This window comes from Myotis yumanensis, unplaced genomic scaffold, assembly GCF_028538775.1.
Source record: "Myotis yumanensis isolate MYYU_CA2020_CCGP unplaced genomic scaffold, mMyoYum1.0.hap1 SCAF_4, whole genome shotgun sequence".
In the NCBI taxonomy this organism is placed as follows: domain Eukaryota; kingdom Metazoa; phylum Chordata; class Mammalia; order Chiroptera; family Vespertilionidae; genus Myotis; species Myotis yumanensis.
In genome coordinates, this window is record NW_027223755.1 from 41,267,917 (window position 1) to 41,290,568 (window position 22,652).

Below are 22,652 nucleotides of genomic sequence, written 5' to 3' on the forward strand. Positions count from 1 at the left end.
CAGAATGTGTCAGAAATTCCCAGGAATAATCCTTCACAGAATGGTAAGCATTTGCTGCTTCTCATCAGTACCTGAAGAGAGATCCAGTATAAAATCTATAGTTGAGATAGGAATTGTCTAAAGATACACATACACACACACACACACACACACATTTTTTTAATCCTTCTTTCTTTTTGGCAAGAAAATAATTTTTCCCATTAAACAATATTCAGGCCCTGGTTATAAAACTTCCTTCAATATTATTTTTCTCTTATTTTTAGGGTTATCTATATCTATATCCAATGATATGTTCTCTTAAAGCTTTAATTGGTCGGTCAGTTAACCATTTGCTATGAACACATACAATATTTATATATTTAGCAAAAGATTGAAATGAAATGTTTTACATTTCATTAAAAAAAAAAAAAGCCAACCTGTCCTGGTGATTAATAATTCCATTTACAAAATATTTTCAAGTCTCCTGGTACTAAAATCTCTAATATTGAACATTAGTATAAAATTTTATATTGTAATTATAGTTTTTATTTCCTCACTCTTATCCCCTACTCAAGTACTTTTAAAATGGCATATAATATGTTTTAAGATGATGACATCAATTTAGAAATGCTTCTCATGATGTTATTCTCTGATGAAGTAATTTTGTGCACATATAAAGATTTTATAAATGTTACATTCTGTGTTTTAAAACAAGAGTAGCCTTTATTAATAACATTAGGAAAGAACAGTATTATTTTCCCCTTCTCTAATCTTTTTGACATATCCAGTATGTTTTGATTTCTAGCGATCATTTGCAACTTCCAAAATCAGACCAACCATACTCTAATTATGTATTTTATAGCTGCAAAAATTCAAGTTTATTATTTTTTCAATTATTAGTTTTAAAGTTTAAATGCTATTATTACTATTTTGGTTCATTAGATCACTGCTCATGTTAGGCTGGTGATATAAGCTCATACACATTTTCTAAAAATAAAAGAAAACTAAATGAGTTGTCATATATTTTTAGAAAATAAACTCCAATGGTTAGGTAATGGGCTTATAATTGTACTGAAAAAAAAAAAATACCTTGTGATAAAGGAACGCCCTTTTCCAATTAATCAAAAAAATCCAGGTTTAGCTATGGCCAGAGTGTATTCTGGAGCTGGCTCCTATCTTCCCAACTCTGTGCTCAGTGATGTCATGTTAATAGCTTAAAATAACTCACAGTGGTGGAATTTATACTACAAAAATCAGCAAAAGCTACAACCGAGAGGTTCCTCTCCCAACTCGAAGAGCCATTAAACATTTCCCAGCAAACCAATGGACAATAATTATTATTCCTTTAAAATACAATTCAATTCTTTATTGTTCATAGGAATCTTATTTGAATGGTTGGTGTTTTCTGTGTAAATCTGTCTTTCTGGAAAAAAATTTAAATGTTTCCCATTAGTTTATAATAATGAAACTTTTAGGCTTTGAAGGCATAAATATGTGAGGCCTCATCCATAGAGAGGTTCTTCTTTTCTTATTAGGGAGATATACCCTATTCAAAATAAACTGTTAAAATTTAGATTTTTATGTAGAAAAAAATCAGGACTCAATACTGATGTTAGTTCATGCATTTATTCACCAAATATGTATTATTTATTTTTCAAATATGTATTATTTCTACTTCTTTTCCCTATGCCAGGCATTGTTATAGGTACAACAGTGAATAAAAATAATCAAATTCCAAAAAAATTTTTTTTGGATTTTTTTCTAAAAAAATAAAATGGTATTGATACCTGTTTTTAACTCAAGCCATGCTTATGAAGCAATCGAACAGATTTTAATTTTGTCAAAAAAGTCTGTGATTTAATAATGAAAGGTTAATTAAAATATTTTGTAAAAAAGTATAAAATAAACAATTTTATTAGACGAATTCATTTATTGGACACATTAAATTAGGCAAAGAAAAATATATGCAATTGCATAAAAAGAATCACATTCTCATCCTACTTGAACACACAGCAGTGGTCAAAACTAATAAAATGTGGAATGAATCCCAGGATTAATTGCAAAAAAGCACCCTCTACAAAAAAGCTTCAGACCTCTAACTTCACTGAATCCAGTACTAAACGTGCTTCTTTATATTCCTCAGCTTCTTCCAATTCTTTTTCATTCTCCTGAAATGAAATATAATGAAAGGAAGTTTATCTTTTTAAAACTTTAGTACTTTGTTTTTACTCAAATATTACAAACCATCAATGTAAATAGCTCAAAAATTAAAAGAAAAAGGATCCCGAGCTTTTCTTACAGGTAACAATGGAAATAGATTTGGTTTGGTTTCACTGTGTATTCTCACATCATAAGTGAAAAACATGTAAAGCTATTGACATTAAGTGAATACAAATTTAAGAAAAAAACTTTAAAAATTTATTCTTGTCAACACATCACAATACAAAAGGGATTTTTTATTAGTCATGGACTAAAAGTTAAACATGATGATTTATTAACGTGTTACATATACAATGAAATTTAAAACAAAATAACCCTTCAACTAACTACTCACAGTGACAAAGAAAACTATTGGTGTCACACCAGAGTTAAGTACAATCTTTGAATTAGAAAACTGAAATGCCTGCTTATTAATGAGCATTATATACCCTACTACAAGAAACAAAATACTAACATCTTTCCTTTTCTGATATATAAAGACTGAAATTTTCCTTGATACTTTATACAGAAAACTTTTACTGGTAAATAATAAATGAAATAATATTACATAAGTTATTATGCATAGGAAATTTTGCTTGGTTTTTAATAAATAAATAAAGCTATGGTCAGTAATTCATGTCAGGTCAATAAAAGATGGAGCTATATAAGTTACAGAGCAGAGGGAGTAAAGTGTGTGTTTATTTAATATAAAACAAAGCAAAAGGAGTTAAAATTTCTTAATTCAGACTACTAGTATAGCTAAGAATTTCTTAAATCTCTATTATATCTAAACATGTCTTTGTTCTCTTTCAGTAAATATAAGCTCTTTGAGGGTAGAGATATTGTTGAATACATCCACGAATACATCATCCAAAGACAAAACTATTTTTTTCAAGCACTTTCTATTACTTTCTCAGCTACTAGATTCACGAGAGAAAAAAGTCATTTAAATTGTTAGGAAATACAGATGGTGCTTCTGTCTCTGGGTGTATTTTAATAGAGTAATTATTTCCTGCTTTCATCTACTTTTATTTCAAAATCTTAGCTTCATTTTTGGCTGTTAAGGAAAGTTATCCTGCCTTTAAAAGGTTCCTACAGGTAAATATGGAGCTCTATGTCAAAATTAAAGTAAAATGTGAACATATCTCTCTCTCTCTACAGATTCAGTCCTAATACTATTTTGGTGGGAAAACAACTCTCATTCTTTCAAAGAATACATATGATCATCCTGAAAAAGCCTCACATTATTTTTGTTATACAGAGAACAACTATGAGTCAGGAGACAGCTGTGTAGCTAGTAATTAATATTAGCTCAAGAAATATAAATATAAAATAAGATTAGTAAATGTTAGAATTCATCAAATTATTATTAAACAATAGTAACAACTGGCTTGTATGTAGTATTATGCTTTAATCTGTGTTAGGAAGGGAATAAGATGACTTTTAATTATTCTTAGAATTCTTTATAAAATGACTCTACCACTGTATCACAAGGCATTTATAAAGCAAGTTTAATAGTGTTATCCACCTCCAAGTTAGTATGAGAGGACTGTCTATATTATAGGGTTTGTTTTCCACTTAAATTAATTAAGGTTTCAATCTGAAAGACTTCCAGATCCTTTTTATTATGCCCCAAATTTATTTGAAACATTTGGATCTTCTAAAATTTCAAACAATGTATAAAAAAAGATCTTCATGTATCAAAACCAAATAATTCAAGATGCTGGGGTACATTATTAGTACCATGAATACCTAACATGTTAACTCAAATATATTTATTTAAGTTTAAATAAGCAGAATAAACATACTAGACAGAGTACTTTTACTGGAGGCATAACTTCAACACAATTTACAATCCATTAATTATTTTAAAATATACTAGTACACAGGGTAAGTGAACAAAATATATCACCAGCTATTTTTCAGCATAAAAATATTTAAAATTTTGGCCTTTTATACATTAGATTGAAAAAAATTTTAAACAAAAGACAGAGAAGTCTTTACTTACTAATATCTGCAGAAGATCAGTATATGCAGCTTCTAACCTGCGCTGACAATCTGGGATCATCATCCGGGACTCTTGCAGGATCTCTGCCTATAATAAGAGTGAGACATGCAGAAATAATAGAACGTATGTGTTTAGCTAACACCTCTGTAAATGTCTAAAGTGATTTAGAGGAATCAGAAAAAAAATTATGGATATGTAAAACAGTTCAATATTTTAATTTAAATTGTGTTTATTAGAAGTTAGAATGACTATCATGCTGTAAAATATATAAAATACAAGTTATAGATCTAAACCTATTTGGTAATCACCTTTTTGTGCTAAGTGAAAATTAACTAGAAAAGCTTTCCATAGAGCATTTATTTTAAAAGGCTATTTAAAATAAACTATTTCTCCTGCTGTCATGAAGCACCTTTATCCAAAATGGGATCAGCTGGTTATATAAATATCTCCTGCATCTTTTGAGTAATAAAGAAAAACAGTGTTCAGATAATATCACATGGAGATAATTGCTGCATGAAAAAAGTTATTGAGTTATTGATCACATTGTGTGCACACTGCAGGAGGTTCTCACTGAAAGACAGAGGTAAAGAAAAATGAAAAGCAAAGACCAGCAGGTTCATATTTTTGATGCTTATCATGCATAAAAAGTTATTACTTATCCTTGTGCTTCATTTTAGGAGACAGATTATTCTCCCCATGTAGTTTGAGCCAAATTACCAACCTGGCACCCCTCTGAATCTGAACTTCTGCCTATTCCTCCTGAAGACAGACACTACAGAATTAAACACAGGAATATTTATCCCAGCAGATATTTCTGGACTTTAAATCACTCAAATCTGGACGGTAACATATAAAATCATTAAAAAAATCAAATTAATGACTGGGAAACCCAATCAGTAAGAGGGTAAATAAGTTAGTTTCAGATGTTGGACCTCAAGTAAGTCTTTTACCTAAGGTGAGGAAGAAGCTATATTTCCTTAAACTATTCTCAGAAAGTGACACAGATCTTTTAAGTATTTATTTCCAAAAATTCATGTTTGGCCCTGGCTGGTGTTTCTCAGTGGTTAGAGCATTGGCTAGCACACCAAAGGGTCATGGGTTCTATTCTGGTCAAGCAGATATACCTGGATTGCAGGTTTGATCGCAAGCCCCAGTTGGAGCATGAGGGAGGCAACCAATCGATGTCTCTCTCTCACATCCATGTTTCTCTCTCCACCTCCCTCCCTCCCACTCTCTCTAAAAATCAATGGAAAAATATCTGTGGATAAGAATTAATAATAACAACAAAAAAGGACAAAAGCTCATGTTTGATCAAATAACTTTGGTTAAATGGGTACAAAATCTGAACTTTTACTAAGAAGCTTTATTACCTAGCTCATATAAAATAAAGACAATTTAATGGTAATCATACTATATTTAACAGAAACTTTAATAAGTCCCAGTACCTTCTTTCCTTTCCCCAACAGTTTTGTCATAGCTCATACTGTAAAAAAATTCAGTATTATAATATACACGGATGCTCTGTCCATATTTTTTCAGGTGAAAATTTATTGCTGAACTTGTAATTCTTTTACTAATAAGGTACAGGTTAAAAATTTCAAATATAGAATCATGGCTTTACTTCACAGCTAAGCAAAGTATGCCTAGATATTTAATTGCTGTCACTAAATTATTTTTATCTGGTTTGAATACATGTGAAAAAAAATCAGTGGCTGGCACATTTCATTAGGTAAGCCATTCATATTTCCTCTCCTATGGACTTCCCTTGAGAATAGCTTATAGAAATTAAACAAGATGACACTAATAGAAAGAATTAGGTCAAACACATGATAAGCCAAAATGTATACTTGTAAACTTTTTAAAAGCTTTAGTAAGTTGTCACTGAAATAAACTTTAAACAATGCTATCCAAAATAACTTCTACTCATTATTATTTCATCCATTCTCACAGAGCAAGAATCATCAAACAGTTTATGAAAATTGGAGTCTGACCTATGTGAGGGCAAAGTTCAGTCTTTCCTGTACACCAGCTCCAATTCATTCATTAAGCAGCCTATACAGCTGTAGAACACCAGGTACAGTGGATACAAAGATGAAAAAGAGAAGGTCTCCATCTTCCAATCCAGGATAGGAGCATAAACATGAAAACAAACATTTGACACTACTTCTATAAGAACATGCCACAGGGAGCCAAAGGCTTCCAGTAAAGTGGTGACAATGATTTGGAGTCCATAAACTACATTTCTACCAAGGTCATAAATCATATACTTTACCTTATAACAATGAATTACAACTGTCAGAAATAATTTTAAAAGACAGTATATAAGGTGTGATTATATAGTAAAGATATCCTCAAAATACCTTCACTAAGCTAAATGAGTATTACCTTTCAAAGTGTTCCCTTTGGGAGGAAGTCACTCAAATGAATGGTGCCTCTGTTGAAAATATCTGAATAAACTGTCAGTTTATTCTAATGCTGACTATGACAAGATTGGAGTTAAGTCAGGATCTTGACACAGATTGGGGGGTACAAGGAACCTTTGGGGAACACAACAGGATGCAGTCCTACTAATGTCTTATTTTTAAAACAAATTACAATTTTTTGCGGAAGTTATTCAGATAAAATGAAAGTTATGGGAGGCTTAGCAAGGCTCAGATTATAACAATGAATAAACACTGAACTAAAATCTGATCAATTTCTTTTAAAATCAGATGGAGAATCAGAGTCAGAAGGGACATAAGTGTTCTTATAGTTCAATCTCAATTTACATATTAGAAAGTCAAGTCCCAGAGTGATTAGCTAAATGATAGGGTCTGCTCATAACTCTGATTTCAACTCTACCATGTGAATTAGTGGTTGTGGTAGCAAGTCTCCATTGTGGCCCACAATGATCCTTACTTCCTGGAATTCCTGCCTTATGCAGTTACCTCACACACTGAATTTGGGTTAGCCCTGTGTGACCAACGGAATGTAGTGGAGGTGGGATTCTGGGACTGAAGACCAGAGGCTAGATCTTAAGAAGCCTTGCAGCTTCCACATGGGCTTCTTGGAATGCTCACTTTTGGAAAATCCTTCTCTCAAACAAGAAGAAATTCATTTGACTTATGTTTGTGATTACTGCTGAATGGTTACGGATGTAAGAAGAATCCCATGAGTTAAAAATAATCTGGTACCTTAAACCCTGAGAAGAACACTAATTACTTTAAATATAAACCATCTAAATTCACCAGCTAAAAAACAGACATTCACAGAATGGATCCAACTTTTTGCTGTCTACAAGAAACTCACTTCAAACATAACAAAATAGACAGATTGAAAAGAAAAGGATGAAAAAAAGAGATATCATGCAAACATTAAAAAAAGGAGTGGCTCTATTAATATGTAAATCTTATGAAGATTTGTAGGATTTGAAGAGCTGTTAGTTCATCAAGATCAACACATTTGGGACATATTATATTTACACGTTTTCAAATCCTCCCCAATTTATGAATAACTGACACACAAACGTCCTTTGTATACACACACAGGAGGGAGGCTCTCCTAGAAGCTCAAGAAAATAAAAAGGTTTTCTTCCTGAATAGCTTGGGGAAGAAGATGTTTCAGGTGCCACTGCATTCGTTTTGCACCACAAAAAGCAACTACCTACAGAAAAATCCACTTTAAGTGATGACATTTGCAAAATTAAGTCTGGATTAATTGTGCACTATAACCATTTGTAACATAATTTATAGGGTGAAAACCACTGAGAGTTCATAAAGCTGATTTAAAATATAAATCTTGAGATTAAACTGTATATATTTGTTCATACTTTCCTTTTACCTAGTGTCATCTGGATTTTATTCTCGATGCACTGGACTTTGGATTTTAAAGAAGTGAATTTGAAGAGATCAATCTGGGTGTTGTGGTAGGGAAGGAATAGAGGGTGTCAAGAGACAGGTATGCCAACCAGGAGGCTTTTGCAATTATATAAGCAAGAGATGATAGTGAACTGGACTAGGATAGTGGCAGTAGAAAGAAATAGAGGGAATAAGAAACAGGACTTGATGTTATTAGATGTGGTTATTAGAGGGAAAGAGATGTATCAAGAAGGGACCCACTAAATTTTTGGTTTGGGAATCTGGACGGGTGAAAGTAACCATTTACAAGAGAGGAGGAAAATAAGAGAGGAGATAGCTTTTTGTTTTAGGGCAGTGGTTCTCAACCTTCTGGCCCTTTAAATACAGTTCCTCATGTTGTGACCCCCAACCATAAAATTATTTTTGTTTCTACTTCATAACTGTAATTTTGCTGTTATGAATCATAATGTAAATATCTGATATGCAGGATGGTCTTAGGTGACCCCTGTGAAAGGGTTGTTCAACCCCCAAAGGGGTCTCGACCCACAGGTTGAGAACCACTGTTTTAGGGGCATGGGTTGGGTTGAGGGAAGATCAAGATTTTTATTTTGGACAACCCTGAGGATATGTGAAGCAGGTAATTAGTTGAATATGTATATGTATATGTATATGTATATGTATATGTATATGTATATGTATATGTATATCTCTATCTGTATCTCTGGAGTGGTCAGGCCCAGGGATATAAATTTGGGAGATACTGGCACTAGGGATTTGGGGGATTTTGTTTGTTGTGTTATTGTTTTTAACTTCATGACTAAAAGAGTACCTGAACTGTATATATCAATAAATATCTGTTGAATGAATAAATAAATGGGCATAAAGATGGTACTTAAAGTTATAGGAGATTATTACATAGAGAGGGATTTTAGAAATCTTAAAGGTTTAATAAAATGTGTGTGTGTGTTTGTGTGTGTGTGTGTAGAGGTGGGATAGATAAATAAGTGGAGGAGGAGGGAGAGAGGAAAAAGAGTTTCAGTAAAGGAAACTGAGGAATACTGGCAGTGTAATAGAAAGGAAACCAGGAGACTATTCTATTAAAGATGCCAATATGAAAGTGTGTGTCAAGGAGAGAGTGGTTACTGTGTCAAATGCTGTTGAGGTTACATAAGGGAAAGAAATAACAATGTCACTAATGGCTGTAACCAGGGCTAGGGCATGCAATTCACTCTAATATGAAAGAAGGTGGTATGGGTACAGATGTAGGTAGGTTGATAGATTTTGTGGTGGGAATATGAGGAAGTTCCCCTGATAGCCTCTTTTTTTGTTAGCCTAGAATGCTATCATGGGAATAAATAAGGTGTTATGGGAGCATAGAGGAGGGGTACCTAACTCAGCACTGAGGTGGAGTGTAGGGGAGGTGTAAAAGATGAATAGGAATTAATAAGGAGAGGGAAGCTAAAAGGAGTAGGAAGAACAGCCCAGACGTGTGCAAATATCTCAGAGGCCTTAAAGGAGAAAGAGCATGTTCAGGAAACTAAAAGGCAGAAACTAAGAGGTCCAGGTAGGAATTGGCAAGAGATAAGGTTGTAGAGATAAGCAGGTATCGAAATCAAGAAAAGCCTCGTATGAAATGCTAAGGAGACCAAAATCTGTCATGAAGATAATCAGAAGTAGCTACTGAAAAAGGTAAAGTGTATTTTATTTTGGTGGTCTTTACATCAGTTTGGGGAAATACTTGTGAATTTAAATATATTTAATACTAGAGGCCTGGTGCATGGATTTGTGCAAGGGGGGGTTGGGCTCTCAGCCTGGCCTGCGCCCTCTTGCAATCCAGGACCCCTCGGGAGATGTCCAACTGCCTGGCCTACAGGGATCGGGCCTAAACCGATAGTTGGACATCCCCCGAGGGATGTAGCAGTGCACCAAGCAGCAGGCGGCCAGGGAGGAGCCCAAGCTGGGGCCAGGAGCTGCGCCACTTGCACTCATCCGGGCTCACTGCATCTGCTGCTGCTTGGTAGTGCTGCCGCAGAGTTGGAAGAGGCTCCTGCCACCGCAGCTGCGCTCGCCAGCCGAGAGCCTAGCTTCTGGCTGAGCAGTGCTTCCCCTGTGGGAGCGCACTGACCACCGGGGGCAGCTCCTCCGTTGAGCGTCTGCCCCCTGGTGGTCAGTGTGTGTCATAGTGACTGGCCAACCAGTTATTCCGGTCGTTCAGTCATAATGGTTGCTTAGGCTTTTATATATATAGATAGATAAGATTAAGTCATTTAAAAAATATATATTTTATTGATTTTTTACAGAGAGGAAGGGAGAGGGATAGAGAGTTAGAAACATTGATGAGAGAGAAACATCAATCAGCTGCCTCTTGCATACCCCCTACTGGGGATGTGCCCGCAACCAAGGTACATGCCCTTGACCAGAATCAAACTTGGGACCCTTCAGTCCGCAGACCGACGCTCTATCCACTGAGCCAAACCAGTCAGGGCGATTAGGTCATTTTTATTTAATACTTAAAATTGGAGAGGCAGAATAACTTAATGGTTAAGAGTACAAGTTCCAGAGCCAGTGTCCAAAATGCCACTTAATAGTTGTGTGACCTTGGGCAAATTATTTGACCTGTGTTTCAGTTTCTTCATTTTAAAATGGAGGTTTTAATAGTAAAGAAGTAAATAATAGGACCTTCTCAAAGGGGTGTTAATAAATTAGTTAATGTGGTATTCTGTAGATGTTAGCTATTATTATTATTTTTTTAAAATATTTTTTATTGATTTCAGAGAGGGAGAGAGGGATAGAAACATCAATGATGAGAGAGAATCATCGATTGGCTGCCTCCTGCATGCCCCTCACTGGGGATTGAGCCCGAAACCCAGGCATGTGCCCTTGACTGGAACTGAACCCAGGACCCTTCAGTCCGCAGGCCTACACTCTATCCACTGAGCCAAACCAGTTAGGGCAGCTATTATTATTTAAGATATAATTTTACCTGCTTTTAAAAAATATTTTTCTTGCCGTTTTCTTTTCTTTTTTAATACTTTTATTGATTTCAGATAGGAAGGGAGAGGGAGAAAGAGATAGAAACATCAATGATGAGAGAGAATCATTGATCGGCTGCCTCCTGCATGCCCCCTACTGTGGATTGAACCCGCAATCTGGGCATGTACCCTGACAGGAATTGAACCACAATCTTTAGGTACATGAGATGACTCCCAGCCAACTGAGCCACACTGGCAGGACTTACCTGCTTTTTAAGGGCATAATTTTCACTATCTTCAGCTTTCATTTTTTCAATCTTTTCTTCTTGTTGTTTTGCTTCTTTTTCATACATCATTTTTTCTTTGGCCAATCTAAAAATAAGCCAAAAACTTTTCAGAGAATTAACTCTATCAAACAGACCACAAGAAATAAAGAAACTATCCTATATAATAAAGGCTAATATGCAAATTGGCCGAACAGTGGAATGACTGGTCGCTATGATGCGCACCAACCACCAGGGGGCAGACACTCAATGCAGGAGCTGTCCCTGGTGGTCAGTGCGCTCCAACAGGGGGAACACCGCTCAGCCAGAAGTTGGGCTCACGCTGGCGAGCGCAGCAGCAGTGGCGGGAGCCTCTCTTGCTTCTGCGGCAGTGCTAAGTCAGACATCCCCCAAGGGCTCCTGGACTGTGAGAGGGCGCAGGCTGGGCTGAGGGATTCTCGCCCCTCCCTCCCCCGAGTGCACGAATTTCATGCACTGGGCCTCTAGTGTAAATATAAAACACTTAAAATACCAAAGTGTATGTACTAGATGGGGAGTAGGGAAGAAGAAAAACGTTTTATCCATTTATGTATGATCTCCATGATCGTTAAGTCCTACCTACATCTGCCTAAATCAAGTGCAATCTGTCAAAACATGTAATTCTTAAATTTTTAAAAAATATATTTTTATTGATTTCAGAGAGGAAGGGAGAGGGAGAGAGATATAAAAACTTCAATGAAGAGAATCATTGATCGGCCTATTGAGGTTTAAGCCCACAACCTGGGCATGTGCCCTAACCAGGAATCAAACTGTGACTTCCTGGTTTATAGGTGGAGGCTCAATCACCAAGCCACACTAGCAGGGCCAATTCTTAAAGTTTTAGTTAAAAAACATATCCCATTATAACCACTGTATTACAATGTAAAAACAACACTCGAAATTATGTACTAACATTTCTGTCTTGCTTTTAAATGTGTTCCAAACTTTTATACATGTACTTGAAAGAACATAATGTAAAAGCTCAGCTTATAAGAATAAAAAAATCAGTATAGTGCATGCCAAATCCAAAACAAAGAAAGATTAGATTATTTTCAACAACTGAATTGTTTGACAAGAATTCACTGTACACATAATTTGATGCCCAACCTTCCTTGTGTGAGAAACTGGGATAGATAGTTTAGACATGGTTCTTTCACGGACAAGTAATAAAAACAAAACAAGTATTTATTTACTAAAGCAAGAAAAGGTAGCGATAGAGATCAGGCAGACTTTAAACAATAAAGAATAGAGCAATACAAAGTTCTACTGATTATACCTTAGATAACCAAAATTAGATTAATCATAACAGCTCAACCTCCCCTAATTTTGGTTACATAAATTTTAATATAAAAGTATAGCCCTGGCCAGTGTGGCTCAGTTGGTTGGGCATCGTCCCACACAATGCAAGGTCTCTGGTTCGATTCCCCATCAGGGCACATGCCCAGGTTTGGGCTCAATCCCTGGTGTGAGGTGTGCAAGCAGCAGCCAATTGATGTTTCTCTCTCACATTGACATTTCTCTTTCTCTCCCCGCCTCCCTTCCTCTCTCTCTAAAGATCAATGAAAAAATCTTTTTTTTTTTTTTTTTTTTTTTTTTTTATATATTTTATTGATTTTTCACAGAGAGGAAGGGAGAGAGATAGATAGTCAGAAACATCGATGGGAGAGAAACATCGATCAGCTGCCTCCTGCACACCCCCCACTGGGGATGTGCCCGCAAGCCAGGTACATGCCCTTGACCGGAATCGAACCTGGGACCCTTGAGTCCGCAGGCCGACGCTCTATCCACTGAGCCAAACCGGTTTCGGCTAATGAAAAAATCTTTAAAAAAATTGCTTTCCAAAATGGTGATATCAATTAATACTGAACCTGCGATGTATAAAATTTCCTATTTCTTCCTTTCATCCTGTTGAACAACTGTAATTGTCAAAATTATTAAATTTCTCATCAAGTATATACTATACTAAAGTCTGCTATAGTCATAGTCTGTGTCTATTTGGCTATGTGTTCACTAAAAATAAAGTCTTCTGGTCACTAAAAAAATTATTAAATTTCTGACAATAAGAAGAGTGTGAAATGGTATTAAATTGTGGTTTAAAGTATTAATTTATTAAAACAGTAATTACTGTTGGTGGTGAAACAGCACCAGAATGTTACCAGTGATTGGACCTTGGTTCAGCAACCATGGCACTTGAGTTTTGGCTAAGAAAGAATTCAGAGCCAAGACTCAAATACAAACAACAGTTTATTTAGAAAGTCACAGAGGCAGAAGTGAGCTATGGAGGAAGTTGAGTCAGCTCAGGAAAAAAGTTACAGAGGCAAAAGAAGAGCCCTTGGAGCTTAGGAGAAAGAAAGCAAACAGACACACCTGAAGGAAGAGGCATGAGTGGTTCTAGAACTAGCGAGCTAGACAGCACTTGCACTGGGTCCTCAGTCCTGAGGGTTTTTATCCTCTCCTTAAAGGCAGGGACCTTAGGGGAGGTATCAGTAGAAGATCTCAATAGAATATTCATCAGCTTTTCCAGGTGTGTCCTTTCACGGTCTCTACTGATTGGCCGGTACCAGGGCAGAGGGTCATGAATCATCACAGCCAGTCATCTCAGCTGGCCTTGCTGCTTTTCTGGGCCTGGAGCTGAAACACAACTAAGGCCTAGATCAGCGGTTCTCAACCTGTAGGTCGAGACCCCTTTGGGGGTCGAATGACCCTTTCACAGGGGTCGCCTAAGACCATCCTGCATATCAGATATTTACATTATGATTCATAACAGTAGTAACATTACAGTTATGAAGTAGAAACGAAAATAATTTTATGGTTGGGGGTCACAACATGAGGAACTGTATTTAAAGGGCCAGAAGGTTGAGAACCACTGGCCTAGATGTTATCTCTAATTTGACCAAAACTCTGTCTCTGTGGTCAACAGACCCAGGGCTTTGTTCCTAAGATTATCTGATGTGGATCAGAATCTCATTGTCTTGAGGGCTTAATGCTTAAGAGGGTAGTGGTGCAAGGGCTTGTATGGGAGTCATATGAGGCTATTCTCTAGGTCCCTTGTTCCTCCTCCAAGGGGGTCTATCACATGACTATCGACATGTCAGAGGAGAAAAGGTCAGGGGAGGGCCTGAACGCATGATTAGTGATATGAAAGATCAGGGAGTCTAAATTGCATGACCAGTGATATGCAAAGGTAGGAAAGGTCAACCTAGGGGTGAGATCTGTATTTCCCAGTTTTGCTGGTTGCTAGGCTTTTCAACCTGGTGACCTTTTGTACCTGGCCTATCTTTCCACTCTGCTCATGTCTGTCTAACTGTCTAATATAATTACTGGATAAGTATTTGCTAAATAATGAATGAGTATCTTCTGGTGAATTTGGCCCTTATTCCTTTCTCTAGGGAAGGCTAAGGATATAATAAGAAAATTTAATTCAATTAAGTATATACAGTCACAATTTAAAAATCTGTTACTAAAATATTGTTTTCTGTAACAAACATACATGTTCCTATAAATATAGAACTATATAAAAATTATAATGAACAAAATCTTAAAAATCATTCAAAATCTCATTGCTCAAATTAAGTACTACTGATCCAAAAATGCACATAATTCTGAAATACAAAACAGTTAAAAAAATAGAAAAATTTTAAATTAAGTTTGGCACAAACTCATTTAGTAGCAAAATGTGTCCTCAGATGACATGAAACTACAGACTTTATGTATCATACTAAATAAATGTGAATAGTACATGCCTCACTACAGAAATATTAATGTTTGATTAGGATTATTTCTCTAAATGCTATTATGTAAATGCATATATTACTGTTTCAAAATCTGAAAAATTCTGAAATTCAGAAATACACATGGGCCCAAGGGTTTCATAGAGACGATTATGGACCTGTATTAGCAATATTTTCCACTTGTTCCCTTTAAACATGTATGTGTAAAAATTTATATTAATATATAAATACAAATATATATATTTATAAATTAATAAGATAATGTATAATTTCCAATGTCATTAAATATTCTTTTGAAAATATAGCTTTTAGTGGCTACAAAGCATTTTTATAATATTAATACAACTTATTAAAGTGTCCTATCAGACATTTAGGCAACCCCCATATTATAAATACTGTGATGAACATCCCTACTCATAAATTTTGTGAGTGTGTAATATTTTCTTACTATAAAATATTTAAAATATATCATGCCTGATGAGAAATAAGACTAAGTCCTTTTCTAGTAAACCAGTGATCATTTACTGATGAATACTTCCTTTTCCTGCTGTGATAAGCCACCTTTGTCATTCATTATTATTGGTAATACACAAATATTAAATCAATCTATCCTATTTTACCCTACTACTTGGTATTTTCATTTTAGTCAAAGAAAACAGTATGCCAGATTTCACTGTTTAAATATTAATAAACATATCAAAATTTACATTAAAGAGATGTCAAATTAAATAGAGAAAAATAAGGAAAATGAAACATCAAGGGAAAAGAATATAGTAAATGTGATACCCAATAAGAGTTATAGATAGTACAGAAAAAAAGCAAGGGAAGATTTTTAAAAAAATAAAATTTCCTAACCCTGTGCAGTGTGGCTCAGCTGACTGGAGTTTTGTCCCATACATCAAAAGGTGGTAGGTTCAATTCCTGGTAAGGGCATATACCCAGGTTGCTAGTTCGATCCCCTGTTGGGCATGTACAGGAGGCAACCAACCAATGTTTTTCTCTCACATGGATGTTTCTCTCTCTTTCTCCCTTTCTCTCTCAAAAATCAATAATAAATTAATTAATTAATTAAATTAAATAAAATTTCCCAGAGCTGGAAAAACAACAATCTTAATTGAAAGAACTTCCTAATAGAATCAGTGAAATGCCTAATAGAATCAGTGAAAAAAAAAAAAACACCCACATCTTTTTACATTGTTGGGAATTTCTAGAGATCCAAGAATATTAAAGCTTTTAAAAAGGGAGTAATAGGTCACCTATAAAAGGAAAACAAGTCAGATTGACATTACATTTCATGTTAATAACACTAGATACAAAAAGATGATAGAGCAATCCCTTGAAAGTTCAGAGAGAAAATTATTTGTAACCTAGATTTGTAACTAAATAGTGAGCGAAAAATTCACTAACTCACTCAGTACTTATTTACTAAATGGCCACTATGTCCCAGGCATGATTTTATGTACCAAGGATATAGCAGTGAACAAAACTACATGTCTGTTCCATGACACTTTTTAGTGGGGAAATAAGGACAATACATAAGTAAAATATATAGCATGTGAGATTGTGATAAAGTGCTACAAAAAAAAAAAGCAGTGAAGAAGGATTGGTAATACCGGGGATTTGAAATTTAAAATAAGATAGTCAGGGAAGGCCACTTTGAAAAGAGGGTATGTGAGTTGAGATCTGAAAAAGACAATTAGTCATGTAAATAACTAATGAAAGAAATCATAGTCCAGGAGAGGTTTATTTAGTTATATAAAAATTCAAGTTTATTTACCATGCCCGCTTTCTGACAAATTTATTTAAGAATGAACTCCAACAAGTTGAAGGTGAAAATCAAGAAAAGAAACCATGATCAACATAATGCAATTGTCTAATGAAAAGAAAAAAGAAATCCCAGGATTAAAACTGTGCTGTAGGCCTGGAAAACAACCAGTCTAAATAAGAATCTGAGTGAGGAGTCTTATAGGAACATCTTTAAAGAGGAATAGAATAGATTCTAAAGAACAGATACCATGAGTAAGAAGGTCAAAGAAAAGTCATTCATGTGGTTTTTTTCTCTCAATAAAAAATGACAGACAATTAGAAACTCCAGGAAAAGCACATCCCACCCACAGAGTTATGGTTGTAATATGAAGCAACTGATTAAAAAGAAAATTCATTTATTTATAAGAATAATCTCCTTTGGGAAGCATAGGATCACTGAGAAAGAAATGTAATCCCATACTACATACCATATTTAAAATGATATATAATTAGAATTTATTTATTTTCAACTTTTAGAATAGACCTATGAGCAAAATACATCTCTCCCTAGTTGTTGGAAATATTCAATTTGTTTTTAAAGTTTGTTTAAAGCTAAGAAATGTCTACCAAATTTTTTTCTCATAAAAATTTAAGATGACTCTGGCCAGCCAATGAAACCTCAACATTTCATAAAAATTATACCACCACTGGTGTAATCAATTTCCTGTGTTAAATGCCTAGCTTTGAAGTCCCTAATATGATTTGCTTTTTGCTGACTGATATAGTTCTCTTCTATGACATAACTGATAACAAACTCTCTTGTCTCTGAAGAAACAAACAATATTTTTGAGATTTTTATTGTATGAGAGATGAACTTTTTTTGAAGACCTAACATGAACAGATTTTTGTATACTTTATTGCCTTTAATACTTAAGTATTATTTAACACCTATTTAAGTATTATTCCCATTTAACAGTGTCTCCCCACAATGTTTTTAAGAGTCTTTAGATTCAAAGAGAAATGAAACAGGATTTAACAATATTTCAAAATAAATAAAATACGAGCTACCATATTTCACGAAACTTTGGCTAAAATGATAATACTAATGAAAATTAAGCTGAAAACAGATAGCAAAACTGATGAAAGAAGTCAGGTTGGATTAATGATTTTTGATATTTTGCATTTCCAATGGCCACCATAGAATCTACTCTCCATAAACTAGCCTTGTGGTGAAGTTTAACCAACACTTACAACTCATGAAGAGACAGTTACAATATTGGCATCCCAGGAACATGATATGTAGATTTAGAAAAAAGCTTGAATAATTCAAGATAAGCTAAAATTAAAATATTATAACCAAAGCAGTTAACACATACTGATCATTTATTATGAGTCAAATACTACATCAAAGCATGCTACATGCATTGTCATTTAATCCTCAAAACAACCCTATAAAATAGGTACCATTGTGAGTCCCATGTTAGTAATAACTAAACTGAAATTCATGGAGCTTATCCAAGTTCTCACAGCTGTTAGGTGCTAAAGAACTGTTTTATTCCAAAGTTTATACTCTTAGCCACTAGCATAAGCTTTTTAAAAATAAATCTCAGACATGAGAACACAAAAAAGTTAAAATGCACTCAAATGTAATAGGCATTGCTGGAATTTGACTAGACTTCCATTGTTCATTGTGCCCCCAACCTTGACCTGATTGTCACAGAATTCCCTACCCGTGCGGGCGAGCACATACAGTGCGATTGAAACTTGGTGGCCCATGCGCAGAAGTCGGTATTTTGTGGAAGAGCCGGTATTTTGTGGAAGAGCCACATTCAAGGGGCCGAAGAGCCGTGTGTGGCTTGCGAGCCGCAGTTTGCTGAGCCGCAGTTTGCCGACCACTGGTCTAAGACCATCGGAAAACACATATTTTCAGTGGTCTTAGGAACCGAGACACTGCTCCTCTATCCGTCTCCAGGCCGGTCCACCCACATGCAGATATGCCCACATACGAGTACCTGGTGTGATGACATCATCGCGCCAACCCCATCACAAACACCCCGTACAAATACAGGTGTATGTGACAGGGTTGGCACCATAATGTACTTATGCGGACCAGTCACACATGTGTAGAGAGCAGCTACTGTGTAGAAAGCAGCTGCTGTGTTGAAAGCAGCTACTCTGTTAAAAGTAGCTACTGTGTTGAAAGCAGCAGTATTGGAGGTAAAATGACACTTCATGAATTATAATGACTGGGTAAATGTAAAATCATGTACTGTAAAATCATCAACTACTGCAAAAAATAAATATCTGTACCATGGGAACTTAATCTGGGTGCTGATTGGTCTTTTTATATTCAGCTGTCATTGATGTGAATACTGCCCCCTTGTGATGGTAACAGGTATGTAAAAAAAACAACACAGAGAATGGTAAGTCATAGGAAACTTTAATGAACTGTATTGACTGAACTATGCCATGTATCATCTTTTGTATTATTAAAGCTATTGTTATATATTATTTTCATTAGCAAACCATCCCATGACAATGGATCGTGTAGGGAAGAATGTTAAGAAAAGAAAATATAGTGAGGATTTTTTACAGTATGGTTTTACCTCAATAATTACAGCAGGAATTGAGAAACCGCAATGTGTTATTTATTGTGAAGTTCTATCAGCTGAATCTATGAAGCCGAACAAACTAAAACACCATTTTGATAGCAAGCATCCGAGCTTTGCCGGCAAGGATACCAACTATTTTAGAAGCAAAGCTGATGGACTCAAGAAAGCCAGACTTGACAGTGGTGGCAAGTACCACAAACAAAACATAGCAGCCATTGAAGCTTCATATTTGGTGGCACTCAGAATCGCCAGAGCTATGAAATCTCACACAATTGCTGAGGATTTACTGTTGCCAGTGGCCAAAGACATTGTTCGAGTTATGATCGCAGATGGATTTGTTATGAAATTGAGTGCGATTTCCTTAGCTAATGACACTGTCCGCAGAAGAATAGATGACATGTCTGCTGATATTCTTGATCAGGTAATCCAGGAAATTAAATCTGTTCCACTTCCAATATTTAGTATCCAGCTTGATGAATCTACAGATGTTGCAAACTGTTCACAGTTACTGGTTTACGTGAGGTATATTAATGATGGCGACTTTAAAGATGAGTTTCTTTTTTGCAAACCTCTTGAAACGATAACTACTGCACGTGATGTATTTGACACAGTTGGTTCATTTATGAAAGAGCATAAGATCTCTTGGGAAAAGGTTTGTGGTGTTTGCACAGATGGTGCTCAGCTATGCTAGGATGTCAATCTGGATTTCAATGTTTGGTACTGAATGAGTCACCAAAAGTCATCGGAACTCACTGTATGATTCATCAGCAAATATTAGCAACGAAGATGCTGCCACAAGAGTTACAAGAAGTAATGAAAAGCATCATAAGTTTTGTCAATTTTGTAAAGGCGAGCACTTTAAACAGTCGACTGTTTTCGCAACTGTGCAACGAGTTGGATGCGCTGAACAATGCTCTGTTATTTCACAGTGAAGCGAGATGGTTGTCGAGAGGAAAAATTTTAAAACGTGTTTTTGAGCTTCGTGATGAACTCAAAACGTTTTTAAATCAGAAAGCAAGACTGCAGTTCGAAGCACTTTTCAGCGATAAAAGTGACCTGCAGAAAATAGCTTACTTGGTTGACATCTTTGCCATCTTGAATGAGTTAAACTTATCATTGCAAGGACCAAATGCATCATGCCTCGATTTGTCTGAAAAGATCCGATCATTCCAAATGAAACTTCAGCTTTGGCAAAAAAAATTGGATGAAAATGAAATTTACATGTTGCCCACCTTATCTGCTTTCTTTGAGGAACATGACATTGAACCAGACAAAAGGATTAAGATGATAATTTCTGTGAAAGAACACTTGCACATGCTTGCAGACAAAATTTCATCATTTGCACTTGCCAGAAGCCCATTCACAGTCAAAGTTGAAGATGTTCCTGAGACAGGACAAGAGGAGTTCATTGAACTTATTAACAACGATGCAGCGAGAACTGATTTCTCCACAATGCCAGTTACAAAATTCTGGATCAAGTGTTTGCAGTCATATCCTGTTCTGTCTGAGACTGTGTTGTGCCTTCTTCTTCCATTTCCAACAACATGTCTTTGTGAAACAGGGTTTCCAGCTTGTTGGTTATCAAGTCTAAATATAGAAGTAGACTTGTTGTCGAAGATGATCTTTCGTTGTGCTCTAGTAAAGACTGCCCCGAGAATTTCTGATCTGGTGAGAAAGAAGCAATCTCAACCTTCGAACTGACGTTGGCTTTTTACGCATACTGTCGCAAAATGTAGCAATGTAGTTTACTGTTGTTATATTAAGACTGTTACCCATGCTACACCATGCTTCAAGACAAAATTTCATTTATTTGTAATTAGAAATAAATATTTCACAATATATAATTACATATTGTTTTTGTGATTAATCACTATGCTTTAATTATGTTCAATTTGTAACAATGAAAATACATCCTGCATATCAGATATTTACATTACAATTCATAACAGTAGCAAAATTACAGTTATGAAGTAGCAACAAAAATAATTTTATGGTTGGGGGTCACCACAACATGAGGAACTGTATTAAAGGGTCACGGCATTAGGAAAGTTGAGAACCACTGCACTAAACTGTCCCTTAAAAGTTCTGAGATGTCAGTGAAATTGAAAAGTGTTTACTAATGAAAGGGCTAAGAACCCTTCTCTAAGTAGTTTCTGCTTGAGATTGTATGAGAGAGCCATAGTACCTCCCAGAGCTACTTCATCTCCATACAGAACACTCTGACAGTTGTATTTACTACTTAAAGTCACAAATTTCTCTGTACATTTGACTTTCTATCCGCTGTTCAAATTTGTATCTCTGTCTTTATAACATCTCTATTTAAACATCCCACCAGCAATTAACTGAAACAGGTTGAAAAGCGAGCTCATCATCTTCCTATTCTAAAACAAAACCTCTTTTCCCAACTTGAACTGTCAACATCAGAATCACAGAAGTACTGGATAAAAGTAAGCCTGGCTTCTAAGAAGCTCAGGGAAAAAGAACTAAGTTGTCTGCAAGTTCAATATGAGGCAAGAGTGTGATGTAGCTGCTAAAAAAATAAAAGCAAAAAAACCCCAAAACAGTCAAGAAGCAAAAAACCTAAAACATGGTAGGTAAACGGTACTGCATTAGATGAACTGCATCTGTGTTATTATTTTTCATAATTTTACAAGGCATATAAAGCATTTTTTTAAAAAAAACTTAAGCCAAATTGCCTAAGTTTTTAACTGCTTAAATATTACTTTTAAATAATATTTGATAATGGTACTTCAGAGCTGTATTTGATACAATTTTAATAGCTAGCAAATCTGGTTTGAAAATTCAATATAGTAAAATTTTCTTAAAACTAAGCTTAGATTAGTGATTCCCAATGACTATGAAGCCCTCCAAATCTTTCTTGTCTATGTCACATTAATTATAGTGTGTCATTTTTAAAAAGTTTGCATTTTATCTAACATTCCCTCCTTTTATTCTATAATTGTTTATTCAGAGTAAAACAGTAATTTTGTAGCTTAACTTCCTCAATTTAATACTGTTTAAAAATATTGCATTTTCACAACTGGAGGCATACCACCCTTAGCTCTCCTCCCATGAACAATATGTGTTAGCATGTAAAAACATAAAAGGTCTCTAAGTTTATTTCACAAAAACAGAAGAATATATCATGTATTTTATTGCATTTTAAGAGCATCACAACTTTTTGTGAGTTGTTCTAAACAGTCTTTCTAGACTATTTTAGATGAGTTATTTTAAAGAATCTTAGGATCCTGATACTGAGAATAGACT

General features: G+C 35.2%; 1 protein-coding gene across 1 annotated transcript in view; it reads right to left on the minus strand.

Moving 5' to 3' along the window:
• Positions 1-1,586: 1,586 nt before the first annotated feature.
• The window catches only part of TBCA (tubulin folding cofactor A), a 52,354-nt gene continuing 31,288 nt past the window's right edge, over positions 1,587-22,652 (minus strand). Inside the window, exons 2-4 of the mRNA XM_070412226.1 lie at positions 11,261-11,366; positions 4,187-4,273; positions 1,587-2,147 (exon numbers count right to left, since the gene is read on the minus strand). Coding sequence (XP_070268327.1) covers positions 2,067-2,147; positions 4,187-4,273; positions 11,261-11,366 — 274 coding nt within the window. The 3' untranslated portion in view covers positions 1,587-2,066. The remainder of the gene's footprint in view (positions 2,148-4,186; positions 4,274-11,260; positions 11,367-22,652) is intronic.